The sequence below is a fragment of the Sylvia atricapilla genome, chromosome 5 (assembly GCF_009819655.1).
Source record: "Sylvia atricapilla isolate bSylAtr1 chromosome 5, bSylAtr1.pri, whole genome shotgun sequence".
NCBI classification, from domain to species: Eukaryota; Metazoa; Chordata; class Aves; order Passeriformes; family Sylviidae; genus Sylvia; species Sylvia atricapilla.
Genome location: NC_089144.1, coordinates 54,492,043 through 54,519,245, shown reverse-complemented (window position 1 = coordinate 54,519,245; position 27,203 = coordinate 54,492,043). Strand labels below are relative to the sequence as shown.

Sequence of the window (27,203 nt, the reverse complement as noted above, 5' to 3'; positions counted from 1 at the left end):
GTTACTTCCTCACAAATAACCACATGAAGTACAGAGCAGTGGAGAATAAAGTTGCAAGTAAATGCTACAAGGGGGCTGTTCCTCAAAGAACAACACTGCTAATTTGTCAGACCAGCCCTTGGCTGTGGTTCTACATGTTGACAGTCTGAGCTGCCTAAAGGGATGCTACACCACTGGTGGGAGACCAGCACAATCTGAATGAAAATCTCCTAATCTTAGTTCTTGCATCTTTTAGCAGTTAACAAACCAATTAGATAGGAGACAAAACTTGGCAGCTGGCTTAAATGAGATGATGAGGGAGAAGGAAAAAAAACTGGACACCTTTTATCCCAGGCACCAAAATCTGATAAAATGTATTTCCACTTCAATGTGCTAGAAAAAAGCCACAAAAAACCTGCACTGCTTTAAGCCCCAGAGTGCTCCAAGAAGCATCTGGAAGGTTAAACAGTTGAAAATTATGGTCTTTTGATATGGTAGAGGCTATTCAGATCTGATTTACATTTGGGCTTAAACTTTAAATACTTGCCTTCCCAAGGATTCAGTTCTTCTTCGGTATAAACAGACTAAGAGGAATTACTTGAACTGAAACAAAAGACAAAAAAAAAAAAAAAAAAAAAAAAAAAAAAAAAAAAAAAAAAAAAAAGGAAAGCAGCTAAAATCTACCCATACTTAAATCAATACAACACATATACTCCCATTGTCCCAGGCACAATACTACTCTTTGAGGGTTAAATGCTGAAATGCCATTGGACTAGATTGTTATGTCTGAAGAAATCTGCAGAGGAGCTGGAAGAGCAGCTGAATTTCAGCTCTCTTGAAATGTGTGTCTAGCTGGCTAAACACTCCAGGAAACAGACCATTCCTATAATTTTTGTATACCTTGCTAAGAACATCAACACTCATGGATTTAACAAAAATAACAAGGAAGGAGTGAAAGCATACAATGAGCCAACTTAGAGCTGGTGAAGGTGTCAGGTTAACTTTCTGATTCAACACAGCAGCCTCTACACATACTCAGTCCTGGAGAACACCAGTTGTGACGATTGTTGATGGACTGAGGACTAAATCTTACTCTCCAGTGGCTACTGATCAGCTGTCTGGCTGGAAATGATGTTTAGGCACTACTGATTTGCAGGAGATTGGAGCTAGCCACGTAGAAGCAGAAGATTCTCTCTTCGTTGCCAATCCCCACAACTGTCTAATCTTTTGGAGCTCTTTTGGTGTTTATTTTTTTTTCCCTTGGTGTTTTTTTTGTTTTGTTTTTCTTTTTTTTTCCCCACATTAGTCAGAAGCAGTGTGGCTAAATACACTTCAGAACAGGAAAACAGTATGTTTCTGTGTTACTCAAAAAAAGTGGTGGTGTTCATCTTTTTGGTTTTTTTTCCATTGCAAAGATTCGACCGTCTCTCATTAAACACGCTCTGCTTGCCCCATCCCTACCCCAAACTAATACACTTCTCTGGCTCAGGGCAGCTCCTTTTTAGCTGCTGATTTTGGTAAGCATCTTATTAATGGCCTGCTTGACATGAGTGGTGGAGCTTCGCCTCCGAGTCTTGCCCTGGACCATCTTGCGGCGCCGCACCTCCCGGCAGAGCTCGTAGAAGGCCTCCATGATGTTGCCCTCTCCTGTGCAAGCAGAGCACTCATAAAAAGCACACGCAAGTTCCGTGGCCAGCTTTTCACCTTCCTCTGTGCTGACTTGCCTGGAGTGATCCAGGTCTGCTTTGTTCCCCACCAGGATCAGGGTGACGTTTTTGGGCTTTTTGACTTCATCCAACAAGTTCTTAAGCGGCAGCATTTCCTCAAAGCTGCCTCTGTCCGTGATGTCGTAAACCAGCACAAAGCCCTCGCCCCATCGCACGTGTCCTTCCTTCTGAATGGCATCCTCCTGTTGGAAAAGACAGCAGAATGCCTTTAGAATTTTATTTGTGATGAAGACAGCAGACCTTCTGAGAAGTGCTGGTCCTCCAAAGCCTACAAAGGCGTGTGAGTCTGCTCTACTTTATACTTTGCACACATCACTGATGCCTTAAGTTTTAGCTTTCATGGTTTTGACATTCTGTGCTGCCCAGGGTCTGAGCAGGGTCTGCAGGTCTGAGCCTCACATTAAGTGTCACTCAGCTCTCTTCACAGAGTAGGGAGACAAAACAAACAAATCCTTTTCCTGCTGGAGACCAAGGATGACTTTCAGCCCCAAAAGCACAAACAATGGTGGCTGAAGGGAAGAACAAAAAGGATAGGACCTCACAACCTGAAACGATAATTGGACAATTAAACCCCAACATGCAAATGGATCAAAACTTACAAAAGTGTGAGACCTCTTGACAAGTCATCGATTTTGTGACCATTCTTATTCCACCTTGGGTGTAACCCTGGTCAGGCCCTGTCCTGCCCAAGGTGTATCCTGGAGGCTTTTCAGTAAATACCGACTTTATTCTCTATCTCTGTCCAGTCTCTGTTCCAGGTCAGCCTTCCCAAGGCGTCACCACCTTTTTTATCACATTGCATAGGAGATCTATTACACCCAGTGCCATGACTTGCCTAGGCTTGTGCAGCATGTGCACCTGCCATGTTTTAAAAGAGAGACCTGACTATGACAAATCTTACTTCAGTGGGAATCACTGACTGAAGCTGTCAAGCCTCACCACTTGACTGTAGAAATGGACCGTGACTTTGTGCCTACTTGTTGGGCTGGTCCTGAATAAAAAGGCATGATAACAAAATAATGTCCGCCGCCCCCCCCCGAGTAAGCCCCTTGATTTGTTTGTTCTTGCAAGCAGGATCCCTTGAAGAAGGATATGGATCCAGCATGGGGGAGGAGAGAGGGGGGGTCTGCCCAGAAGCAAATCTGTGTCCCCAGAGTAGGGCACACCTGCCACCCACTGCTCTGCCGCAGATTTCCACCACGATTTTCTCCCCTGCTGCATACCCTAGCCAAGGAACTGGATAGCAGCACTTGCACCCACGCACCTGGCCAGCTGTGTCTAGTATCTCCATGGAAACCACTTCATCATCAATGGTAGCTTGGTGACGGTATGTCGACTCTAAAATAAGAACACATGTTGTGAAACGTATTAAAAGAACGTAATTTTCTTTTTTTTTTTTTCTTTTTTAGATCTTCCTCACAGATCTCCCGGCACAAGAAAGGGGATTTGACGCACAGTTTGAGTAAATTTTCTTTGCTGGAGCTCTTCCAGCCATCCTGGAGCACACTCAAGTCCTCTTTTCTAAAACAGCAACACTTTTACCTCTCTCCACAGGGCACAACCTTTCCTTTTCCATGCTTTTGACCAGCAGAAGCCTGATGGATGCTGCAATCTGTAGCCAACAAAGGACAGTTTGCTGTGGCAGAGAGCTCTGCAAAGCTGTATCCCATTTTTTGTGTTTGCTCCCAGGAAAGGCTGCTACCTTTGGAAGACAATGCCACAACTCTCAAAGGATCCAGCTCAGCAGACTGTCACTGCATAGCTCGTTGATCAAAACCAGTATGGTTGCAGATTAAGGAACCTAACCACTAAGCTCAGGCCTTACACTGTGAAAAAATTACAGACCAGTTAAGTATTTTAGGAATGTGTGTTTTAAACATGCTGAAATCATCACATTCCCCGCTTCTAGCAAGAGATCAAGCAGTGATTTCCCTGTTTATGATTTATAAGGATAACCAGCAGGCATTAAGCATTTACACTATGGGAAAAAAAAAATACAAACCAATAACCCTATTTACTGTCTCAGGTTCTGGAACCAAGCAACTAATCAGAAAACTAATGACAAAGGAGCTTGTTTTATCTTAATAAGCTGATAAGCTAAATTTGATAGCATTTGACCTAAAACGGGGAAAACTATCAGTGCTAACATTCAGATTTATTACTGTTGCCAGCTCACAGATGTCCTATATCAAAAGGCAAATATGTAAGGCTGTAAAAGTCTGGCCAGTGGCTATGAATTCTTTGCATTGTCAGAGACACAATTCTTTCATTTGGTGCAAATCTCTTCAATAGGAACAAAGGATATCTTTTGAGGAAACACATTTCTTTAACTCGAACTTTTGGAAGAGCTCGTGTTTCATGAATGTCTGTTTTCATTATTCAGTTAAGAATGTCACCTCTTCACAATCAGGAATGTTTCAGTGCTGTTAGTGCTGCAAATAGTCTCTCCCCAAACCAAAAATGTCACTCCCTCCTTGTGCCACCTTAATTGCTGCAATAGCCCAGCTGTCTCCAATAGGGACAAATGGTCAATTTACTTGGGCAGATGGCAAGCAAGCTTGCTGTAGGCTTTCAGGCCATGAAGACTGGGTTTTCTTAAAGGCTGTAAATACCCCTTCTGGATAAGATTTCCAGGCTGTTGAAGGAGTTGGAGTCTCCCTTTGTGATCCTGAGGGTGTACCTATGCAGCAGAGTGAGATATATCAAAGTCCCTTGGTGGTATGTCTTATCTGTGCCTTCCACACATCCTCCTTCCTGGCTGCAGCAATTCCCTCAGGGAATGCAAAAAAAAAGCAGGAAACCTTAATTTGGTGTTAGAGCTGCACCTTCAATGAGTTATTTCAGTGTTCAGTGTTGGGTTGGGATTCCCTGTGTAGTAGTCCAAGCTGGAGGTTATTTAGGAACTTCTGCTCTGTTTCTCTGGAGGAGGGTGCTGCAGAGAAGGGATGGCTCTCTGAGTATGAAAAGTGATTTTAGCTCCTTACTTGCTAAGGCTTTGCAGTGCTCATATGCCTTCAACCATCTGGCCCTGCTTGACAAGTGGCTGCTGAGAATTTTTCACAGAACCCGAGAAAGTTCTCACCCAGCCATGACTGCAGGATATCTGTAAAATGTCCTCAGGAGGCAGGATGGGTTAGGCCATATAGATCTTCCCTATGAAATGGGAGAATAAATCTCACGGGAGAGACTTTTGCTCACTGTGCAAAAGCAGAATGAATCTTAAGTGATACTTAACTTCTCAAAATAGGACTCTGGCAGCACTTTATGTTGCAAGTTTAACTTGCTTTGGCTGCTCACATTGGAAAGGAATTTGATCTTGGATGAGTAGCACCGATTTTAGGTCAGATTCGTGTAAATAAATCTCACTAAATGTGTGTCTGTTCCTGTGCTTTGGAATGTGTGGTAGCTGGGTGAATTTTAATGAGGAGTGTAAAACAGCTGGACGTTGAAAGCATTTTTGGTGTAATCACAGTCATGGCTTTTCCTTCAAGGGAACAGAAAAATCTGAAGAATCTAGTTGTCTTGTAAATTATGAGCCCTGAAGATGAGTTCCAGCCTGCTCACATTGATCCCATGATACATAACAAAAACAGTACCTTGCTTTGGGACTTATTAGTATCATTTTCCTTGTGGCACAGCTTTTTCCTTTTTTCTTTTTTTTTTTTTTTTTCTTTTTATTTTTTTCTTTTGACATGCAGCCAGAAAGTAATTACAAGGCTCAAGATAACTGCCAGACCCTTGACTGAGACAAACCACTGACAACAGAGGTGTCTGTGTCTCACCCAAGCACCCTTGACTCCTACTGGAGTTGATGAAATAACCTAGGTGCTGATGGATATAGCCTGTCTGAGCTCTCTCCCGGAATAAACTCCACCCCAAAAGTTCTTGACAGTCCAAAATTGGTCAGATGAATCCAGGCTGTAAAAATCCTATGCTTGCATCATCATGGTTAAGTAGAAAAAGCAAGGTGTAACACTCTACCAGTGGCTCCCAAGATTATTTCAGGCAAATTTCTGCACTTCAGATTGTGATTTGCACCAGGTGTTGCCTATACATTCTACCTCTAGCTATGTGGCTGAGCCCTCAGAGATGGGACAGACACCATGGAGCTGGGTTTTGCTCAGGCAGCAAAGCAGAATTAGGGAGATGCTGTGCAACCTGATCCATAACCTATGGAAAGAGATCGATTTATTTGCTCTGCTTCAATATAAGTAAGTAAACCTGACCTGTCCTTGCTGGTCTGGGGGTGTGCTGTGCTTCCAGTCATATTCCCAGTGAGAGGCTCAAAGGTGCTGATGAGTGTGGCTTTGAAAGGTGATAAGAGATTTCAGAGTGGCTCCTGGTCATAAAGCTGCAATCCCCCAGCACTCCTGCTGTGCAAGGCATTCTTGGTTCTCATGGTACCATCGTTTGAAAACTTAAGGTTTATTTCAAATATATTTAGAGCTTTCAAATGGGCTGAGAAATGTGTTGGAAAGTGGCAGCAGTTGGTTTGGGTTTGAGCCACAATAATTCATTAATTAATGAATTAATCAATTGACTATGGCTGCTGAATAATTATGGAAAAAATATTTTCCAGGGGAAAAAAAAAACTTCCCTGGAGTCTCTTGGTAAGCATACTACAAATATCACAATTCTTCTGAGCAGTATGATTTAAAAAAATCCAGTTACTGTAGTGTGAAATATGGAGAACAAATCCAGGAGGAATGAGGCTTGATTAGGTTGCTGCTTAGTGAACAGTTTGGTTTTTATGACATTTTCCTATTTTTAATTAAGTGGGAAGGTAATAGATAGCTAGTGTTTACATAGGCCCTCTATGCTGTAAAGCTTTCATCTTGGCATGAGAGGATCTGCTGCATCCCTAGAATTTCCTCTTTTTAGGTAGAACGCATGGGTAATATAAACCTAGTCTGGAGAAAAGCATTTCTTCTTGATCTGCTGATATTCTCAATAAACAATACTTTGCCCTCCAAACAGAAACTGTAGAATAGTTTTCCTGAAGAGGTCTCTAAAAGCTCTTATGAAAAATGTCTTTGTTACCTGTTGCTGCACGCAAATATGGTTTTTCTGCTGGATGTGAAGAATGGGTTTCTTTTGACAAGTGACGTGGTGCTGCTTTTCCTTTCCTATAGCTTCTGTCCTCATTCAACTTTTACTGGGATAGGCAAAGAAAATGTGGGCAGGTATCTGGGAACTGAATTCATCAAGGCATGCTAAAACCAAACCAATAAAGCCAATAAACCAATGCTAGCAAGTAGGGAGTAAGCTCAAAGGTTAAAACAGTTGTTGATTGTTTCAATTTGAATTTAATTTTCTCACCAATACTTGGAAGGGAGGTTGGTTCTTGGTAGGAATTATGTCCCTGATAGATCCAAGCCTAAACAAATAATAATTTGCTATGCCTTTTTGTCTTGCCTTTTGTTGGTGAAGCTGTGTTCACCTTGCTTCTGACACTATAAATGAAAACTAACCAGTGAGACTCTTCTCACGCCCAAAACAAGTAAAACAAAAGCCTTCTCTCCTGAAGGTGCAGAGGCAAGCGCTGGGAAATTCTGCTCATCTGGGAAACATTTCAGAATGTGACCAGCAACAAAAGCAGGGGACAAAATATTTTGCAGCTGTAGCAAGAACAGCCACTGCCATTCCTGATTTTTGCTGTCTGTTGAGCTACTGTAAAAAAAGCAGTATTTTTATTACTGACATCAGGAATACCTTCATCCTGAGACCCATATGAAAGAAAACAAACCACGTTTTTGGATAACTGCTTCCTATCTTATTGTCAGCATCTTCTGTTGCTGTTCTCAATTACAATTTCATCATTTCAAGTCTTTGTTGAGAATTTTAGAAGCCAGAGTTGGTGTTTTAAGGTGCTTTAGGCCATGTGAGTCCATTTCCTTAGAAACACCTCAGAGAAAACTGGGAATACTTTCATGGCTCATTGCTATAATAGATTCAGTATAAATCCCCCCTGCTGAAGAGCGCAGTAAAAATGAGGCAGCATATTAAATGTATATCAAGTTAAATAATGTTTCTACTGTTTTGATGTAGGAAAAACATGATCACAGGAAGATGCCTAGGAAGGCACAACCTAGACGGCTGAGGACTGAATCCCTTGAGCACTGAGGCAGAAGGAGTAATTTTGTCAATAAAAATCGAGGACACGAATAGCTGGAGTCTGGCTTGAGAATAAGGCTGTTTGCCAGTGATTTATGAAGTGCCTACACATTTGTCATGGCAGTCCCTGAGGCACAGGCTGGCAGCCATTCCTCCCAGCCCCAAATTGTTGGTTGTTCCTCAGCCCCACTCTGGCTGAGGGCCCTCTCAGCACCACATTACTCCCAGCCTGCGCTTGGACAAGCTGGAGTTGTCAACACGGGTGGTTTCAGATGAAATATGCAGAAGGCAAAGTTCTGCAAGATGATGGCTCTTCTGCTCGCTGTAGAAAATGGTTATTTTCCATCATGAAAGACTGCATTTCATCATTGTAGACTGCACTATCCTGCAGTGCAGCTGGAAGAGGCTGGCAGGGGAGGCTGCTTTCCTTCCAGGGCTGTCAGCCTTTACACGAGGGCTGAGAAGGCCATCAGTTAATGATTTCTAAACACCTCTTTTACTGTGGGCTGCTCTGTTGAAAGCTCTGTTTGCTGTCTGGGCAGTTTCTCCCTCAGCTGTGCTGCTGTAGGATTTTCCTGCTAGAGACAGGCAGTGAAACCTTCAGGAGTGTTAAGGGAAACTTGCTGAGTAAGCCACAAGTCAAGAAAACTAAAATCCCACAATGCACAAAGACAATGTTTCTTTAACTTGGGATCTGCAGTGGGGATGGCAATCCCAGGGATCAGGAGTTTGTATTCACATGGTATTCCAGCTGTCCAGACAATGTGTTAGCTGAATAAACCAGACAGTAAAGACAATCCTGGAGAGCTGCATTTGGACCTGAGCTCTTTATTGTGGCTTCAGTGGCACAAAGTTGGCCCAGAAAGACAATTCTTGCATCTTCTCTTGCATAATAAATTATGCTAAATGCTTCTAGTCTCTAGTCAGGTCTTGATTCCCACAGCTAAGCTATTTCTGGTTCTCAACCATTTTGATGAAAGCCAGTTTGGATATATTCCTGATATATTCCTGCTATACTCCTGATATATTCCTACTTTGCTCTGTTATGTTGTTCATGCAGAACTGTGTTTATCCAGTGCAGAAAACAAACCTAGGCCAGCATTATTTGCTAGTTTTGCCATATTATTTAGATCACATATGGGACTTCCAAGCTTTCCTTGTGATTCCTGAATGATACTGTTTTGCTAACAGAACCCCCCGGCTGTAGATGTAGGCAAAACTGCCCTTCTAATGTAAAAATAATCATCCTTGCAAGAAGTTTTCCAGTGGGAAAAGCCTTCTTGCCAGTGTAAATACCTTCGCAAAGTCATTTCTGCTGTTCTTGCCACAGTGGGGTAATTTGCAAGTCTTGAGCTCATCTGTAGGAGATTTAGTTTTCTGCTGTGGGAGAATTTAGGGCTCTGAGAGGTTTCTGTCTCCTTCCTTCAAGCAATTTTTACAACTTTGTCTCCTATCTTTCTTGTCTTCCTGATACCTACACATTTTACCCATGTTTGAGGGTCTCTTATGGGCTGTCTGTGTGCTGCATTAGATAGGAATTTAGAGCAACACTGTTCAAGTTTTTTATTCTGCCAGAAGAAAAAAGAGTGAACAAAAACCTGTAAAGAACTTGTGATATAGTTGGGAGAAATACTCTTCAAAAATGTCACTATTAATCTAATAGTCCTGGCAAAATCATAATTTTTCTTAAGACTCCTATTTCTTATGGTTACCTCTCCTCCTTTAAAGCAGTGAAGAGTCTTCTCTCCATCCCATTCAAATTAAATAAACTCCTTTGCTTTCTCTCTCTTTGCCTTCATATACAGGGCAGTCTGCCATGCCCTATTCTACTGATTATCTGCTAAGAGAGTTTTCTTTTCAGAGGATTGCCGAAGTCCTATGAAATGTGGGAATAGCTAGAGGAAGACATCCAGTGTGAGAGAACCAAGACACTTATAGAAAGGTCAACAAAAATATCATCTCCTTGTTTGCTGATAAAAGTAGATTTTTGTTTCAAATCCAGTCTTTGCTTTGGTGTTTCTGTGTGCCTTTGATGAGTGTCTTAAATCTGAGTATCAGTTACTCTAAGGATTTACAATCCTTCTGTAAGAGGTAGGATTTTATAGGAGAGACACAGAGGCAGAGAGACTGCAGACAACAAATCAGTTACAGAAACAAGGAAAGAGCTGAGGAGCCAGTCTCCTGCATTTACCTGGGGTTTTATTTGTTTGGGTTCTTTTCCTATATAGCAAAAATTGATGCTTAAGTCCTTGAGCCTCAGGAACCCCCTGATTCTTCCAACTATACATAAAAATGCTAATCCAAAACAAATGACATAACATAGTTCATAATACTCCCTGCCTTTTTTTTTTTTTCCCCTAATTCTTGGCTACCTCAGCTCTGTTTCTAGTAAAGCAAATCATTCAAGTTTTGGTGGAACAAATGTGTTCTCAGAGAAATGCTGCAAAATTATTTTTAAAAGTGCTCAGCCATAGCAACAATGAATTTTCTTCTTTCAACATTTGATCCAGGAGATTCTCCCTGCATGTCATGGCTTATGGAGGCAGGAAATTTGCTGCTACCCATGAAGTTCTCTGCAGGCCCTCTGTCTGTCTGTCTGCTGCTGTGATGGCTCTTTGGGCTTCCTCCTCCTTTTTTGCCTCTCAGGAAAAAAAAATAAGTTTAGCAGTTCCCTTGATTACTCTGATTCAGCATCTCCAATTTTAAAATCAATTAAATATCAAAGTGAACCACAATATCTCTCCATGTCTGAGCTCAGGTGAAGGCACCCTAAATTCTGGACACTGCCAGTAGCTCCTTGGGGAAACTGCTGAGATTCAGACTGTTACTGCAATACTGCAGCTGGGACTGGAGAGAGCAGCTATTCCCTGCTGAATTCCCTGAAAATTATGGTGTCAAGCCCTGGGGTCACTGAGCTCCACAGGAGTCCCACATTCATGGTAGGAGTGTGGTTTCACTGGTGTCCTACCCAGGCCAAGCATTCTGACATCACACTGAGCTTGCTTATATGTTTTTCAACTTGTGTTCTATTTAGGAACATGTAAACATTAATGAATTTTGGTTAAATCCATGTGGGAACCCAATGCCCTTTTCTCAGTGGATATTTAACTAGCTAAAGAAGACTGGTGTCTAATGCTGAATGCTTCATGTATTTAATATTTTAGAAAACAACTGCATGCATTTTTTTAAAATGTGCAGTTCCATCTCTACACAGAGCTCTTTCATCTAATTCTGTTGAAAATGTGAAATAGCTGCAATTTACTGTAAATGAAGATGGAAGTGGAAACCCATTCAGCTTGATAATGCCAGGTAGGAGTTTACCTTGAGGAATTTAGCACCTTTTGGAAAAGTAAACAAAAACCCCATGCCAAGACAGTGACAATGACTTGCCAATTAAACAGAAATATTGGACGAGTCAAGGCTGATGGTGCACACCGCCGAGAAAATGACCTTTGCTGTAGTTGTTGCCCTTTGGCTGAGAATAGTTAAATGAGAAGCAGAGTGAGATGTACTTTTATGAAGATGCAGCTGTCCCACCAGTGTCTGCACAGACCCAATGTCTGCACAGAAGTGGTAGAGCTGCCAAGCTGGGACTTCAGCAGCAGCAGCAGCTCTTGTTTTCCAAAGCTTGAAGGGCTCAGTGACGTTCCTCCCACCAGAAAATGTTATTTTGTGGTTGGTAATTTGGCTCCTGGTGGTGAAGCATTCCATCCAGGTGCTGCTAAAAATATGGCCCTTCGTTTTCTTCAGGCAGGTTAGAATAGTAAGGAATATTTATAAGGTGTGGTTTTTCCCCTTCCAGTTAAAATGTGCCACCCTTGAATAAAAAGAGGAATAGAGTTGTTGGTTTTGGTTTTTTGTTTTTTTTTTTAATATGATGTTTAGTTTAGATTAATGCTGAATTTCTATCAGGCCTTGAACAGCTTGGTGAAAGTGTTCCTAAAAATAGCAGTTTTTTGGGGATTGCTTGTATCAGAGGGCTAATGGGTGGTTGAAAACTTGACATAAGAAATAAACTATAAATTTGATTTTTTTGTCACAGCCCCAGTGATTTTTGGCAAAACCTCCCATTGCTTAGTAGCTGGATGGTTTGCATCTGTTTTACTCTTGTCCTTTTAGAATAACTTGACAAAGCTGCTTATTTCTCCTCATAGAGGAAATGACTCTCACTGACACAACTTTAATTTTTTATATTGATTGAGCATGTAGATATCTCTCTTTCCACAGGACTGCCAACCCATGACTGCTGAGAAGAAATGAATCTATTCTGCTAAAACTTCTCAGTGAATTCAGATGTTTACAGGTAACTGGACACCAAATCACTGCAGGATGACGATGCTAAAAGACAGAAATGCATTTTTTTCAGGCACTGGTTTCCAAAGCTTTTCAAGGTACAGTTTCTTTCTGACTGATCCCTGAAGGCCTAAATAGTGGCTATGATTTCAAGAGAATTTTTCATCTCTAACACTTCAGGGCCTTTTTTGAATCCCATTGTGATCTGTAGTTTGACGAAATAATACTTTACAAAACAATCTCTTGGTGAGCAGCTTCTACCAGAGATTACTGTGATTAAGAAATAACTCCTTGACAATAGTTTATTAGTTTTTGAATTTCTCAAATCGTTTCCTCAGAGCAACCTGGAGCGCTGAGCATCACAATGACTGTAATATATAACTTAAGCTATTATTCTCTAAACTGAATGGGGATGTAGAATTCAGTAAATCAGAAGAGATTTAATTTTTTAGTTTATTGAGATAACGCTGCTGCCTGCACGAAACCTTTCTGTGCTGCAAAGAGAAGACAATTAGATTCCTGAGGGGCACAGTAATTTGCAATTGCATTCATTTGTAAAACAGAAACTAATGTCAAGCCTTGTACAGCAAAAAGGGCATGGGGCTTTCATAATGGGGCAAAAAATAATAAACCTTCTGGCTTGCTAATAACTTCATTTGTGTGCTTAAACAAGGCAAAAAGGATGCTTTTGCATGCAGTGGCCCTGTAAGAGATTGTAAGAACTTGGACTACACTGATAGAGAAGGCTTTATACAGCTCTTGTCAAGTCCTCAGAATTATGTATTAGTGATAGAAATGTAAAGTATTAACATTAATCATACTAAAGGAACATTCTATTGAACATTCCACTGTGCAGCACAAGGCAGGTGACACATAATTCACTGAGGAATATATTGATAGCAGCAGATAAAATAATGTATTTGAGTTCAGGTTGTGCTGAAATTTATTTTCCCAAGATGGGAGTTTTGATATCTGTTCTCTCTCCATTTTGCCAAACAAAAATACTTAGTATGATCCTGGATACTTGCTTTTTACAAAGGGCTTCCTGGGTTCTGTGGTAGAATACATTAAACTTCATTTCTGCTGTGCAATTTTATGGCATCTTCTATTTCCTTAATGAGTAAGGAAAGAACATTGATTAAGAAATTGGTATTTAATTGTATGATCTGTGTTGGAGCCTGAGAAGAAATGTTAGGAAGGAGAGAGGAGCATGTTGTTAGAAAAATGAGAATTTTCCAGCCCTTTACTTTGAGTGTGAATTACTTAGTCCTGAGGTATTGAAGACACCTTCTAAGAAGTGAATGCCTTGTCTTGGACTTCATGGCCTGGATTTGCAGAGCATTTAAATATATGCTAATTTAAGAAATGCTAAGAAAATGGACCTTGGCACAAATTTTAAGTGAAGCCTCTAATTCAGGGCAACTTTTTGACAGGTTTTTTGAGATATCTGAGCCAGCTTCTTGAAAATGCCAGACCCAACAGAGGCTAAGTGGGAGCAGTGGAAGGGACATGTGGATGCCCTTTAGATGATTGGTACCCTTATCTGGTCACCCCAAAAGTCAGACAATATATGTTTGAAAATGAGGATGAAAAAAATTACCTAAGTCTATGTAGGCTAATTGTAAAAAACCTACCTTTGTTTGGCCATGAATTTTTAAGATCTTTGTCCTAGAATACAGATCTGCATCTCAGTCATCTCATTCTCAAGCAGAAGACATTTGAGTTATTCAAAAGCAGAAAACTGATCTCACAGTTAAGGCATCAGCCTTAACTTTCATGTTTTTCACATTCTGTGCTGCCCAGGGGTGCAGGTCTGAGCCTCACATTAAGTGTCACTCAGCTCTCTTCACAGAGTAGGGAGACAAAACAAATCCTTTTCCTACTGAAGACCAAGGACAACTTTCAGGCCCAAAAGCACAAACAATGGTGGGCTGAAGGGAGGAACAAGAAGGGTGAGACCTCACAACCTGAAGCTGGAATTGGACAATTAAACCCCAATATGCAAATGGACCAAAACTTACAAAAGTGTGAGACCTCATGACCAGTCATCCATTTTGTGACCATTCTTAGTCCACCTTGGGTGTAGCCCTGGTCAGGCCCTGTCCTGCCCAAGGTGTATCCCAAAGGACTTTCAATAAATACCAACTTTATTCTCTAGCTCTGTCCAGTTTCTGTTTCAGGTCAGCCTTCCCAAGGCATCAACACTAAATGGTCTGAAGAGCAAAATGCTGAAACAAATTCATTTTAATGGCAGAATTCCCATGGATTTCTGAGTGGGTAGAAATTTGCCTCACACATTAACTCAGCCTTTGTCTGGATGGTGCTGCTTCTCATTCTGCCATCTTAGGTAACAATTTGCTCCAGCCTAAAATGACCAGAGAGAAGCTTTTGTGCAGCAAACTTAGAGGCTGACTGAGGCTTGGAATTTTAACTCCTGTGGTTTCCATTGCTTCAACTATGGTATTGAGGTTTGGAATTTTAATTCTTGTGATTTCCATTGCTTCAGCCATGCCATCCCACACCATCCTTCCAGGACACAATGACCTACCTAGCGTTGGGTCGTACTCCCAGATGAACCGCTTGGTCAGGAACCGCACCACGAGAGCTGCAGAGAAAAAGAGATTTCAGGTGAGAAGGACAAAACATCAGCTCAACAGATTATTTAAAGCTTTCCCAGCAAGGTTTTCCATCTGAGTGGACAGGCAGCAGCTCCCCTGAACTGTGAGCAGGAGGCAGAGTTGCTTATTGGGGCACTTGAGAACTTGTCACTGTTTGTGGCCCACTTCACACTTTTAGGATGGGGGCAACAGAACGAAAACAAAGAAAAGGGGCAAAATACCCCCACAACAAACAACCAAAAGAAGTGCCGCAAAAAAAACAAACAAACAAAAAAACCCCAAAAAACCGAAACCAAAAAAACCCCACCAAAAAAAAGCAACCCAAAAACCCCACAAAACTCCCTCAAAACACACATAAAATAATAATAAAAAAAAAAACCAAAAGAAAAACCAACAAAAAGGAAAAACAAACAACAAAAAATATTGGGAAAAAACCCCCAAAAAACAAAGACAAAACCCCAAAAAACAAAGACAAAACCCAAAAAACCAAAAACATAACCCCTCCAAAATAGCAAAAAAACCCCAAACAAGAACAAAACAAACCCCAAAAAGTTTTAGCAGCATTAAAGCCACTAGTTTGGATGCTTTAGGTATCCTGTAATCAGTGGGAAAAGTGTTGGTGGTTTTGGAAGCAGCTTTGACACTTCAGACGCTGGTTGATCAAAATAATTTTATTCTTGAAAACTTGCCTTTGGATTGTAAGCCTTGTAAGGCAGAAATAATTGGCTAAATAGCTTCCCTCTCTATTTTGGCATGTTTTCCTTGTGACGGTTTAACTTCCACATTTTGCCTACTTGAAGAAAACAGATTAAGTATTTCAAACCAATGGTCAACACATGCTATTAATCAATTTTTAGAAACAGAAAAAGAAGTTTAGATTTTGGAGCACAGGACAGATTGTTCTTAGTTTCAGCTTACAGGCTAAGATCTTATAGGCTAATTATATGTTCTTGTATTTAATTTTTTCTATCCCTCCAAATCCTTTTAAAACAATTTACCTTGACTATTCTTGAATTTAAAACTATGTGGTGCTTTGAATTTGCAGTGATGTAAATGAAGAATTTACCACTGCAAACCATCCAAAATCCTTTCTGCAAATGAAGCCAGAGGTAGCACTGTACTAGCTTTTAGTGCAGCAGTTACAGCTACAGGGAAACTTTTCCTTGTGATCAGACCCATATGATTGTTCCATTTTTTTGGCTGCAGGTGGACAGTAAAACCCAATTCTGATCCTTTCGAAAACTGAAGCCGGGAGAATGCCCTCCATCCCAGACTTCCATGCCCAACAGTAGGATAAGGCAAGAATCTGTAGAATAAATCTAATGAATTAATATTTGCTTAATCAGATAATCAGAATATTAGTTTTAGAACTAATTAACTCTGTCTCATACTTGGAGGGGTAATAAGAAGCTGATCCAAAGAAAATTAGATCACCACACAATAAGAAATTTGAAGCTGGTGTTATTTTAAATTTCTGTTTTCCTTAGGAAATTCTAATTAGATTTTTTTTTTTTTTCCTTAGGCTTTGCTGAAATGCTGTCCTTGTTCCTCAGAGTAGATGGGGCAATTCTTAGTCAAAGTAACTTTTCAAGTCATGGTCCTTTAACCTGAATGTCATAACAAAACAAGATGATCTCTTTATAGCTTATTTCCCAGCCGTGGTGATGTTGCACCAGGACTTTTTTTTCTGCACTTTTATCATAGCTGGAAGAGTTCAAGCATCTTGTCGTTTTGAAAGTTTTGTCATGATTCCTCTCTAATTGCTAGTAATAGATTCTCTCTTACTATCTTCTTTGTCAAGGACAGATTTAAAAACAGATTTAAAAAATTCAACAGATTTAAGATGAATTAAAACAGATTTTAAACATCAAACAGATTTTAAAAAAATATAATTTGGCAGCCATACTCTGAAGGAGAAGTAGTGATGGGCTGTGTGGCAGAGCCTGAGCTTGTGCCTGGACGTCAAGAAGCTAATGAAGAAAGAGAAAAGGCAGAAGAATCTGTCCAAGTATTTTTATACTTAAACATGGTCCACCTATTTATGATAAGCTTGTACTTGTAGATGGAAATTGCTAGAGAGGAGAGCAGAAATGATGGAGGGGACGGGAACTTAGTCAAGCACAACTAAGGTCATGAAGAGCAGCTACTCTGAAGGAAAAGAGGGAGAAGATATGATTTTGGAAATGCACAAATATGAGAGATTGAGAAGGTGACAAGCCATAAAAGTAGAAGTAGAACTGGACTGGAGGTGCTGAGAAACCCAGAGTTATGTCCACAGGATGAAAAGGTGCAGGTGTGCAATGCTGCAGAGGTGAAGAATTAGAGATCACGGGTGTAAGCTCTGGTGAGAAGGGGGAAGCCAGGTGGTAATTATCTCCAGCACATGCAGATAAATAATTACATGCTTAGGAAGGAGCTGAACTAAAGAAAGGAAGGGTAGGAGGTGGCTGCCATGCACAGTCAGATGGCAATTAGTCTCTGCTGGCAGACCTCAGTGGTGAGCACAGAAGGCACTGTGAGCCACTTGCTTGGCACTGCTGCCAATAAACATGTCATTAAGTACTTTACCTTCCTTTGGGCCCAGTGAAGGGAAGAAAATACCCTTTTAGCAAAACCCCAGTGAGTGGGGAACTCTCAGCTCCAGAACCACGTGCTCTGTCAGTTTTGGGGCACACACCTTGGGGTGGTGCAGGACTGCTGCTCCTCCAAGGCTGGCTCTGCTCAGCCTCCCTGATTCTGACCTAGTCAATTCCTCCCGAGTACTTCTGCTCTCTTTCATGGCAGTGGGCACAGCACATCCTACAAAGCTTCTCATTTCCACACTTTTTTATGGGGCTGAAGATTAGCAGCTAGCTGCATTTTGCAGATGGGGAACGTGAGAGGCCCTTGATCCAGAGGCTGTTCTGTTTATGAGCCTTGCAGACTATGTTGGAAGGGAAATGTCTTCACTTTTGCCTCATTAGGGGTGCTTAGCAGATGGGTCTCTGACATCCAGGGGAGCATTAAAACAATGTATGTGACTTTGCAGTCTGATTTGACTGAAAATAGAGGATGAGGGAAGAGCTGGGAAGGGCATCCAAGTCAGTCTGGAGACCAACTTACTGACTTGTGCCTCTTGCCCCAGCAGTGATCCCCTGGAGCAGGGGAATTACTGTGGAGCCATGCTGTTTATGTTGAGCTCACTCACTGCCAGATTACATCACTTTTCTGTAAAATAACTCTGCCAGCAGAAGAATCAGGAGTGAGGACATTAGCAATCCACTAGACTTAGAGCTGGAGCAGTCAGATTTCTGCTGCTGGCTTAAATTATGCTTTGGACAAAGCAATCAAATCCCCCCAGTGTCCTTAGTAATGCTGCATAGAAGATGAGCTGAGATGGACATTATCTTCCCTCTCAGCTGAGCAAAGGTGCGTGTATGGTTTGACCAATTTTACTGACATGCTGAATGCTAACAAGGAGCCAAAAATTGCCCAACATACTAAAGAAAACCAATCCAAATGCTGGGTTTTGTTCAAAATAACATTGAGACTGAGACTGTCTGAAACACATTATTTTCTGATTAAATTAAGTGACTAATTCCAATATCCATATTACAATGGCCATTTCCAGGGCTCATCTTCAAATGCATTTTGAAGCAGCCAGGGTTCAGATTGATGCAGCAGTTAAAAGGAGTGAATTTCATGGCCCTCCACTGAGACTAATCCAGGCTCTTCCCTGAACACTTCCAGCTTGTGAAATGCAGGAATTTGCAGGCTTGGAAGGAAAGAATCTCCACCAAACTGCCTCGTGGATTCCCGCTGTGTGTTTTGGAGACATGACCATCACCAGAGGGAATTGATGTCACATCCCAGCAGAGGAAGAACAGACTCATGTCTCCTTCTGCTTTTCCTGACACCCTCATTTCCAAGTCAGCTGTTTCTTACAGGGTATAAATTAGGGTAGAACTTGGCACAGGGCTTTCTTTCACTCATGTTTAAAACTTCTGCCTTAGAAGTTATTCTTGGAGAAGAATCATGACTATCTGTCAAATACATTTGCAGTGCAACTCCACTGAAGACAATGAAGTTGTACCAGGATTTAACTTGGCATATTAAGCAAGATTATCAACCACAAAATTAATCAATTTCTTTCAAATTTGTGTGGTGGAGTCCCTTATTCAGCTCTAAAAATCCCAATCCATATCCTTTGGAACTTTTTTTTAGAGCATGTGTGATATTTTACTTTTTGATTTAGATCTTTGTTTGGATTTAGTAACATATAAATGCTCTAGCTAAATTTACAAACTGTCTGAATACATATCTTTGTGGATTTGGTACTGTTCCAGCTAATACAAGCTGAGTTTTTTGAGGAAGAAAGGAAGTAGGGTTTTATTTGAAAAACAACCCTCTTCCCAACAAGTTACAGAGTTCAAAGTTATTCTAAGAAAAATAACAGCTTTCCACAGTGAAATAATGGTATGATGACTCTTTTATGCCATGAGAATTTTCAGCTATAAAAATGGTCTGAAAGTAGTCCCATTATTTAACTTATCAACAAGTCCATTCCTGGTGCCATGATGATGTGTCATCAGTAAACCACACTCGGCAGGAGACACCAGAGTGGTTAAAACTAAAGGTTGTAATGATCAGAAGACACTTTCAGAAATTAGGCATTTTGCTTTTTCGTAAAATACATACTTTTTGTTAGAGAGTTTATCCCACATTCACTTTTTCAGAGGCCCTTTATGTATTGGAATTTCAGTCCCCCCTGGAAGATGGGATGAGTTCCAGCCTGCAGGATGGCAGTGTTGCTGGATTCATGGAGGTGATGTTCTGCCTCCTTAAACAGAAAAAACATGAGAATTTAATTTTCTTCTGACAGTACAGGTCATCTGAGGGCGTCTATGTGTGGGGGAAAGTGTGGGCTTATAACGCAGAGTCCTTTTCTGATCCATCAGGGATGCAAACATGCACTCACTGCCTCTTGCTCTGCATCCATGGGCTTCAGTTTGACTCAGCCCTGATGGGATATCTGGCAATTCAGTGAAGTGGAGATGTGAGACATGGACAGCAGGAGTTCTCAGCAGCTCTCTGCCTTTGTCTGCTCTCTTGGTTTGCTCCCCGTGGTCACTTCTGGTGCTGGCACCTGATGCAGTAAACTAGACTTTCCCTACAGTAAATCTGATGGAGCAAAAAGCAAGATCAGTGAGAAAAATAAGGGAGAACTCAATGAAGTATAAAAATGTTTTGTTTTACACTGTCTTGCTGTTTCAAACTCTGCATGTTTTAGGTATATTTAAGTCACTGTCTTAAGCAGTGAGCTGTTCAGAAAAATTCCTGTTTATGACAGTTTTTCTTTAACAGCACAGGGAGGTCCTCCACTGACTGCCAATATAAGTTAAAAGTATGTATACTTTAATATATAAAGATCAATTAAATACAAATACCAAATGTATATATTCTTATATATACCACATAGCAATTTATATACAACAGTGTGTGTCTATATACAGGTGTATATATACTGTGCTACAGTAAACACAGACCAGGATTGAACAGCTGTGTGATGAAATGTGTTGCTTTCGCCTTTCAGGAGGTTTCAGTCTGTAATGCAAGCCTTTTTCTTCAGTGGTAATGGTAAGGGCCTCACTTCTGTGGATTCAAATCTGAGCACCAAGAATGGTTCAAATATCTTTTTGTTCTGGTGGAATATAAAGGGACTGGAATATCTGTCTCAAATATCTGTCTCAATTCCCACAGCAGGATCATAGTTAAAACCACCATCCCATATTTAAGTATTTCAAAACTACCAATGAGCTTTCAAATGCACAATATTAAGTGCTGCACATTATATTTTGAATAATATTTTACATGCAGAATGTGAATGCCGCGGGATTGCAAAGGCTTTCAGATAATGATTCAGTAGGTTGTTCAGTTTGATGTCAATAACTGACCTTCTTTCTGCAAGTTGTTTGGAATGCATATCCTACTGTGGAAGAGACAAGGACCACAGTCCTGCTCAGCTCTGGTTTTTAGCAGTCTCTATCAGGTTATTCATATTCCAGCCTGACTAAATGCCAGTGTATTTCATGGCATTGTCACTTTTCAATTTCTGCTACAAGGTTTTGGGGAATATTTAATTTGTTAGAGGTAATTTCCATCTATCTCAGAGGTAATTGCATTTTGCTTCTGTGGGAAATATGTGATTTTAGGAACTTCTGAGTGGAAAGAGCCTGGGGAAAAGTAACCTGTTTCAAGGAAGTTATCTAAAATTCTGTAAGTCCATGGCACAATGTATTTACATATTCATCTCAACTGTCTTAATAGGAGACTGGACTTCTTTGCATGCTCCTCTGGATAGTTCACCCTGATTTATTTTTTTTTATTGATTAGTAGTCATTCATCCCATCCTCACTGAGCAGAAGGATTTTTGTAGCAAAACTCTCCCCACTGCTTTCAGTGCTCAAGGCATTTTTTTACAAAGGTTCCTGCATATGGAACTCAAGCAGGAGGCTTAATTTACATTATGTTACTCCATTCCATAACATATCATTTCAGTCTAAAGTTGTTTGTTCCACACATCTCCTCCCATGTGAAAGATAAATTAGACTGGTGTGTCTAATGGTTTTGATCATTTTAGGGTAATATCCACACTTGCATTGTTTCTCTCTTCTGACTCCACTGTATAACTTGTTCTGTCACCCCTTCTGTGAAGCCTAAATTTGTGGTGTGCTGTTACTAACACATACTGTTTTCCAAAGTTTTCCAAAGTTAGTTGTAACACCTCCAGATGTTTGTGAGTCTGAGGCAGAGTATATTTGTGATGGTGTTATAGAGAAAAATCTCAGGGATGAAATCACACACAAATAACTTTTTGGCTTTTCTGGATAAGTGACACAGGTAAGTTTCAGATCTCCATGCTCTTTAGAAAGACACTGGGCAGAAGAAAGCAGAACAGTAAAAAACGTCGACATAACCCAACCCTCCATCTCAAGATGAAAGTTAAAAAAGTTAGATGTATTTGCGGGGGAAAAAAAAAGAAAGAAAGAAATAAGGGGTGGAAAGCTTTCTTCTTTAAAAATCCAGTACTTCAATAAGACAATGACAAGATGTTAAAATTTTCAGTGGCTGTAAATTTTTTTGTATTTTCTTTTTCTTGCGTTTCTTCCAGCGTTGGATTTAGAAAACATCCCACCCTCTTTTTATGGTCAAATTAGTTTGTCATCTTTAAGAAGGAAAAAGAAAGAAAGTAGATATAGGAAGGAATTCCATAATGCTTTCAATGGCAGGATGATCTGGTTAGCGCCAAAGCATTTTTGCATGAATTTTTGTTGGTAAATGTATTTTGAACAGAAAGGCCTTTTTTTTGCAAGGAAGTTAGGATTTTCAAAAGAAATGACTCAACACCTCACCATTTGTCTTCAAAGAACTTTCAATTTAGGAATTGCATATTTAAAACAAACGCAGTTTTATTAGCCTCTGATTATTCTTTCATTCACTGCTGTTTTTTATCACACTGGATAAATCTGGGGGATTAATTGGATCCTTTTATCCCGGTGTCACTGCTACAAGGGGAAGGCAAAGGATCACTTTCTTTGCTGTTGCCTGCACCAGCTCCTTGGCTTCAGCAGATTCCTTTGCAGATGCCAAAAGGGTTCAAACTTGATTTTACTCTGTCAGAGCTGAGCCTGAAACAAAGTGTCGGCACCATGAATGATAATTCTGATGGAGAAAGTAATTTTGGATGTTTTGCAGATGCCTTGAACTGCTCCTAGGATGGTGTGGAGCTGCTGCCTCATCCCCTGAGAGGAATACACATGAGCACTAGAAAGAGTGGCCATAAACATATGGCCAGCGCTGAATGGTGGGGATTTTTGTTTGGTTGTGATATTTTTGGTATTGGTGGCGATATGGCTGTGGTTGGTTGGTTGGTTTTATTTGTCTGTTTTTGTTTGTTTGGTGGGGGGTTTTTTTGTGGGAGAGTGGGGTGGTTTTTTGGTGGTGGTTTCTTTTGGTTTTTTTTTTGGTTGTTTGGTTTTTTGTGTTGTTTTGTGTTTGTTTGTTTTTTTGTTTTGTGGGAGAGTGAAGGTTTTTTTGGCTTTTTTTTTTTTTTTTTAGGCTCTCCTCCAGCTTTTTGTCTGATCCCTGCTCTCCTCCCTCTCCCACGCTCAGAAGCCAAGAGATGAATAGGAAGAACTGGAAGAAATGGGAGAGAAGTGAAGTTCCCTTATTAACCCACGCATCCAGAGAGGGTTGCAGACCACTTTCCCAGGGAGTAGGAGAGCAGGGGACACGGTCTCATGCACAAAGGACATGAAGAAATCTCTCCAACAAAGTTTCAAGAGGGTTCTGTGTGAGCCCTTGGCCAGAGCAGGGACTGGTCAGCAGGGCCCAGCTGTCCTGTGAGACCATCCTGGCTGCCAGCAGCAACCTGGCCATAAATCCCAGCCCTGCCTGAGGGGGAGGCTGCTCCTGAGGAACTCAAGGAACTTCCTGTTGGGGTTGGTACTTGGTAGTTCTGAGGGCTGGTGTTTCAACATCTTCTCTTCTGCTGCTCTGGCCAGGAGCAAAACATATTTTGTTTGACGTGCTAAGTTCTGGTAATAACAAAGCCATCCTGGAAAGGCACAAGTTACTCTTTGCTGCTAAGCTGAAGGCTTGGAGTAACTCAAAATGCTTAAAAACACAGTTTAATCAGGCTCTAGTGAGTCAGCTTGAATGAGAGGGCAGTCTCAGTGAGTAAAAGCATTACTGCGGGATCACTGCCTGTACTTGTAATCTTCACAACAGGAAAAGTGCCTTTGTCAGACTGCCTTGCTCTGCTACTGTTTCACTGGTTTGTATGGATCAGCATAAATGGTGACTGGAAATGGCATAAAGGGGTGCGGGGCTCTGTATTTCATGTTGGTAGACAGCACTGGGTAATTCTGTGTGGTCAGCATCTGAACAGACTCATTGTTACTCTCTTCTCCTCAGACTGACCATAATAATTTTCTTGTCTTATTTTCAGTTATGTATACTATACCAAGTGAGACTATAGCTTGAATCAAATTTAAAACAAGCTGTTCCCTGGATTTTTCAGTGATAAACTAAATTTTCAGTGATCAACTAAATTTTTTTTTGCTTGGTTTCTGGATTTGGCTCCATGGAAATCTCAGACAACCTAAAAAAGCTTTGCAATTACAGTCCATCTAGAGTAGGATATTCAAGAAGATCTTGAAAGATCATGTCCTGTGCAATTTCCACTTTTCTTTGACAGTGGAGCTTTGGTGAACACCAGAAGTTTGAACCAGCCCTATTGATTGGTGATTGATGAATGAAGATGCCTTTGTCCCAGGAAGATGAGGAATTAAGGCAACAAAATACACTGAAAATTGACTCATGAATTTTAATGATCCTCTTTTTTATATGAGCCTGATGACATAAGCCTTGAGAAATGTTACATCTTTTTAACTCAGTGCACAACCAAATATTTAGAAGGACCTATCTTTTTCAAAATTAGGTATTATTCTCATATTTTAGCTATGCCTTTTTTTCTTTTTTTTACACTCCCTCCTTCTCTCTGTGTTGTAAAGACAACACAGAAAGTTCCTGTTGTATGCCAGCCCCTTGGAATCTTGAACTTTTCTTTGTACCAGCAATTTAATTTTTTTTTAGGAGAAAACAGCTTTGCCATTACACCTGGAGAATTAAGAGACACAGGTGGAGGAGCAGAGAAGCTCTTTAAGAGGTATTTCCACAGCAGGGTTTGCAATGCTGCAGGATGATAGAATTGAATGATAGAAATGCTATGAGCAACTGAAGGGAAATGGAAGGTAAACATTATGGACCACATCTTATAAACAGTAAAAAAAATATGCTGCAAAGTAGAATTTATTAGCTGAAGACAAAAGCTCAATCTGAACAAAGGTTTCCTAACGTGCTGTAGAAGTGATCATCCCTGGAGGCAGAAAAGTCACCCTAGAGGAGATGGAATTGGTAGCTACCTAAGAATATCTAAGAGTATCATGCCCAGCATCACCTTCTTTCTTTTGTAGAGCAGGTTGAAGGAACAGGTGTGGGTGGAGAGCAACTCTTCATAAATCACCAGTGACCAAAGCCTGTTTATGTCTGAAGCCTAGCTGGTGATCTGCCTGGGCTCACATCACTGCTCATCCCACACAGCCTCTGTCAGGAGGAAGATTAATTAATCCCAGATCCTGGAAGCAGTCATTTCCGACAAGACCATGTTATAATGGGCAAAGATAAATACTGCTCAGTGGTCCAGCCAGTACACTACAGAGTGCTGTGCTCAGTTCCCAGTGCTAGCGACAGCACTAAATGAATTTAAACTAATTCATTGTTTTGATAAACAACTATCATCTCCTATATCTGGCTGCAACTACAGTTTTATGAGCACCCATTTGGTGGCTATAATAATGTAGGGGCTATTATTAGCCTTCTGCTTGGAATCTGGACACACAATCCTGGGAACTGTTCAGAGTAAACTTTAAAATTATGTGTGTGTGTGACAGGGGGGAAGCATGATCTAAATTTAAATGGTAAATTTCTGCTTTCATTTTCAATGCTTAAGGGCATTCAGCTAATAAACACTGCATGTCTTCAAACAAAATAAAAGACACAGTAGTAGATAATGGATGCTGTAAAACCTCTGACTTATCTCAAGTCTGAGACTTGGAGGATTAACATAACTTAGTTTATGATGTTCATCACAGCTGCCAGGAGACCTGGCCCTGCCTCCCTGGAGTGCAAGAGCTACAGGGAGTGATCCTCTGGTCTCAGCTGAGTAATTAGCTGTGCTTAGTTAAAGGTCTGCATTAAGAGGGAGCTTTTCTACATTTATCCAAGCTGAATAATGAGTTATACCCCAAAAGTCGGAGGTGCTATCTGTGTGAAACTCTCTTGTCCATAGAAATACACAGATAAGAAACATAACAAGTCATATATTCAGGGCTCTTTCAGTCGTTATCTCAGGCAGTGGTTTATCCACTTTGAAGTGACCTTAGTGATGGGATTTTCTTCATTCCTTTTACATGAGGCTGAAAACACCAAGTTCCTGTTTGTTCCAGGGGGACTTTAAAGATCCCACGGCAGTTTTGCAAGAGGATTGTGTCATCTTTCCCTTCAAGGACCCTCCCCTCCATCCTGAAGCCTGGTAGGTACATATCACCACGGTGGATAGCAGTCTCAGGGGCTCAAAGATCATTCAGCTCTAAGGAAGTTTGCAATTATGATGATATTAGCTTCTATTATTTTCTCGGGCCAGTGTGATAAACCTCTCATGGCTAAGTTCTCCTTCTAATGCTTTAAGAACACTTCCTCAGTGCTCTTTTCAGAGTGAGCAGAGAGCACATAAACAATTCCACTTTGTCTGACAGCAGTTGACTACAACAGTGTACATTTATTTCCCCTGTTGCTGCCCTGTGCTGTCTGCAGTAATCTGCCTTTGCTTAGCTGCTCACAGTGACATGGTAGGAGACGTGAAGGAACACAACCCTGGGACTCTACAATTTAACAAGCTAAAAACCCTCCAATTTCTCATAATGAAAGCTGATGCAGTGACTAGGGAACCAGTCCAAGAGGTGGTTTACATTCCTTGCTTCACTGTGCTTTGACATTTTGCTTTGCCCAGAGTGATGGGTGATTACCTTTACAGCACTATTAGTGTGCATGGCAGAACAGAGAGGTGGCCAGCATGATGCCCAGTAGTATTTAAAAGGTGTTGGGCTGAAAGGATGCCCTTTCCCAGTGTAACCCCATGCATTCCTGCCCACCAAGTGTGTTGTCACTCCCCACCCAGCCATACTGATTCACTTGTGTGTGTGGGGATGGACTCTGTGTGGAATTAATTAAACTCTCCTGATTCAAAAGATGCTCTTTCCCCAAAACTCGTTTATCGTGGGGTTTTGTTTGCTTGGTTCTGGTTTGTTTGTTTTCATTGGTTCTGTTATTATTTGGTTTGCTGTTGCCACACCTGGGGATTTCTCTTACACTAGGGTGTTTCTAGAAAGTTTTTTGCAGCCTATCTTTCTCTTTCAGTCTCCAAGCAGCTGTTGAAAATTTTGGTCTTTAGTTTCTCTGGCCATTCCTCTTCATTCCAGCTTCATCTGGAACTTGTGTGTAATGCTGTTGCTGCTGGGATAAATGGATTATCACTGCAGGTAAACTGATGCTGACAAAGCAGAAGAGTTTTGGAAGAGTTTAGAAATATAAATAACACTTGGATGCTGAAACAATGCCTTCACAAATGTACCTTTAGAAGCTGTTTACAGAGTGCAAGAATAGTCTAAACTCTTGGCTCTCTGCTGCTTTTAAAAGAGGAAGTTAATTTAGATGGCATTTTTAACTTTCCTGATGCATCCTGGCATAGCCTCCCCAGGAGGTAAAGATGAGCCTTGTGGTCTCACAAATGACTGCTGTGGGGTGAACTCTTCAGCTCCAGCTGAGTTCAGCCAAAGCTGAAAGCTTGGCTGACCTTTTTTACAGGAGCAAG

At 40.9% G+C, this 27,203-nt stretch overlaps 1 protein-coding gene and 1 long non-coding RNA gene across 2 annotated transcripts in view; one reads left to right on the top strand and one right to left on the bottom strand.

Annotated features, from left to right (window-relative positions):
* Positions 1-1,243: 1,243 nt before the first annotated feature.
* RERG (RAS like estrogen regulated growth inhibitor) overlaps positions 1,244-27,203 on the bottom strand; it is a 90,301-nt gene continuing 64,341 nt past the window's right edge. Inside the window, exons 2-4 of the mRNA XM_066319539.1 lie at positions 14,662-14,718; positions 2,971-3,044; positions 1,244-1,888 (exon numbers count right to left, since the gene is read on the bottom strand). Coding sequence (XP_066175636.1) covers positions 1,481-1,888; positions 2,971-3,044; positions 14,662-14,718 — 539 coding nt within the window. The 3' untranslated portion in view covers positions 1,244-1,480. The remainder of the gene's footprint in view (positions 1,889-2,970; positions 3,045-14,661; positions 14,719-27,203) is intronic.
* LOC136360910 (uncharacterized) lies at positions 21,320-23,783 on the top strand. The gene is made up of 3 exons (XR_010743543.1): positions 21,320-21,610; positions 21,882-22,008; positions 22,883-23,783. It is a non-coding gene; the product is annotated as an uncharacterized lncRNA (long non-coding RNA).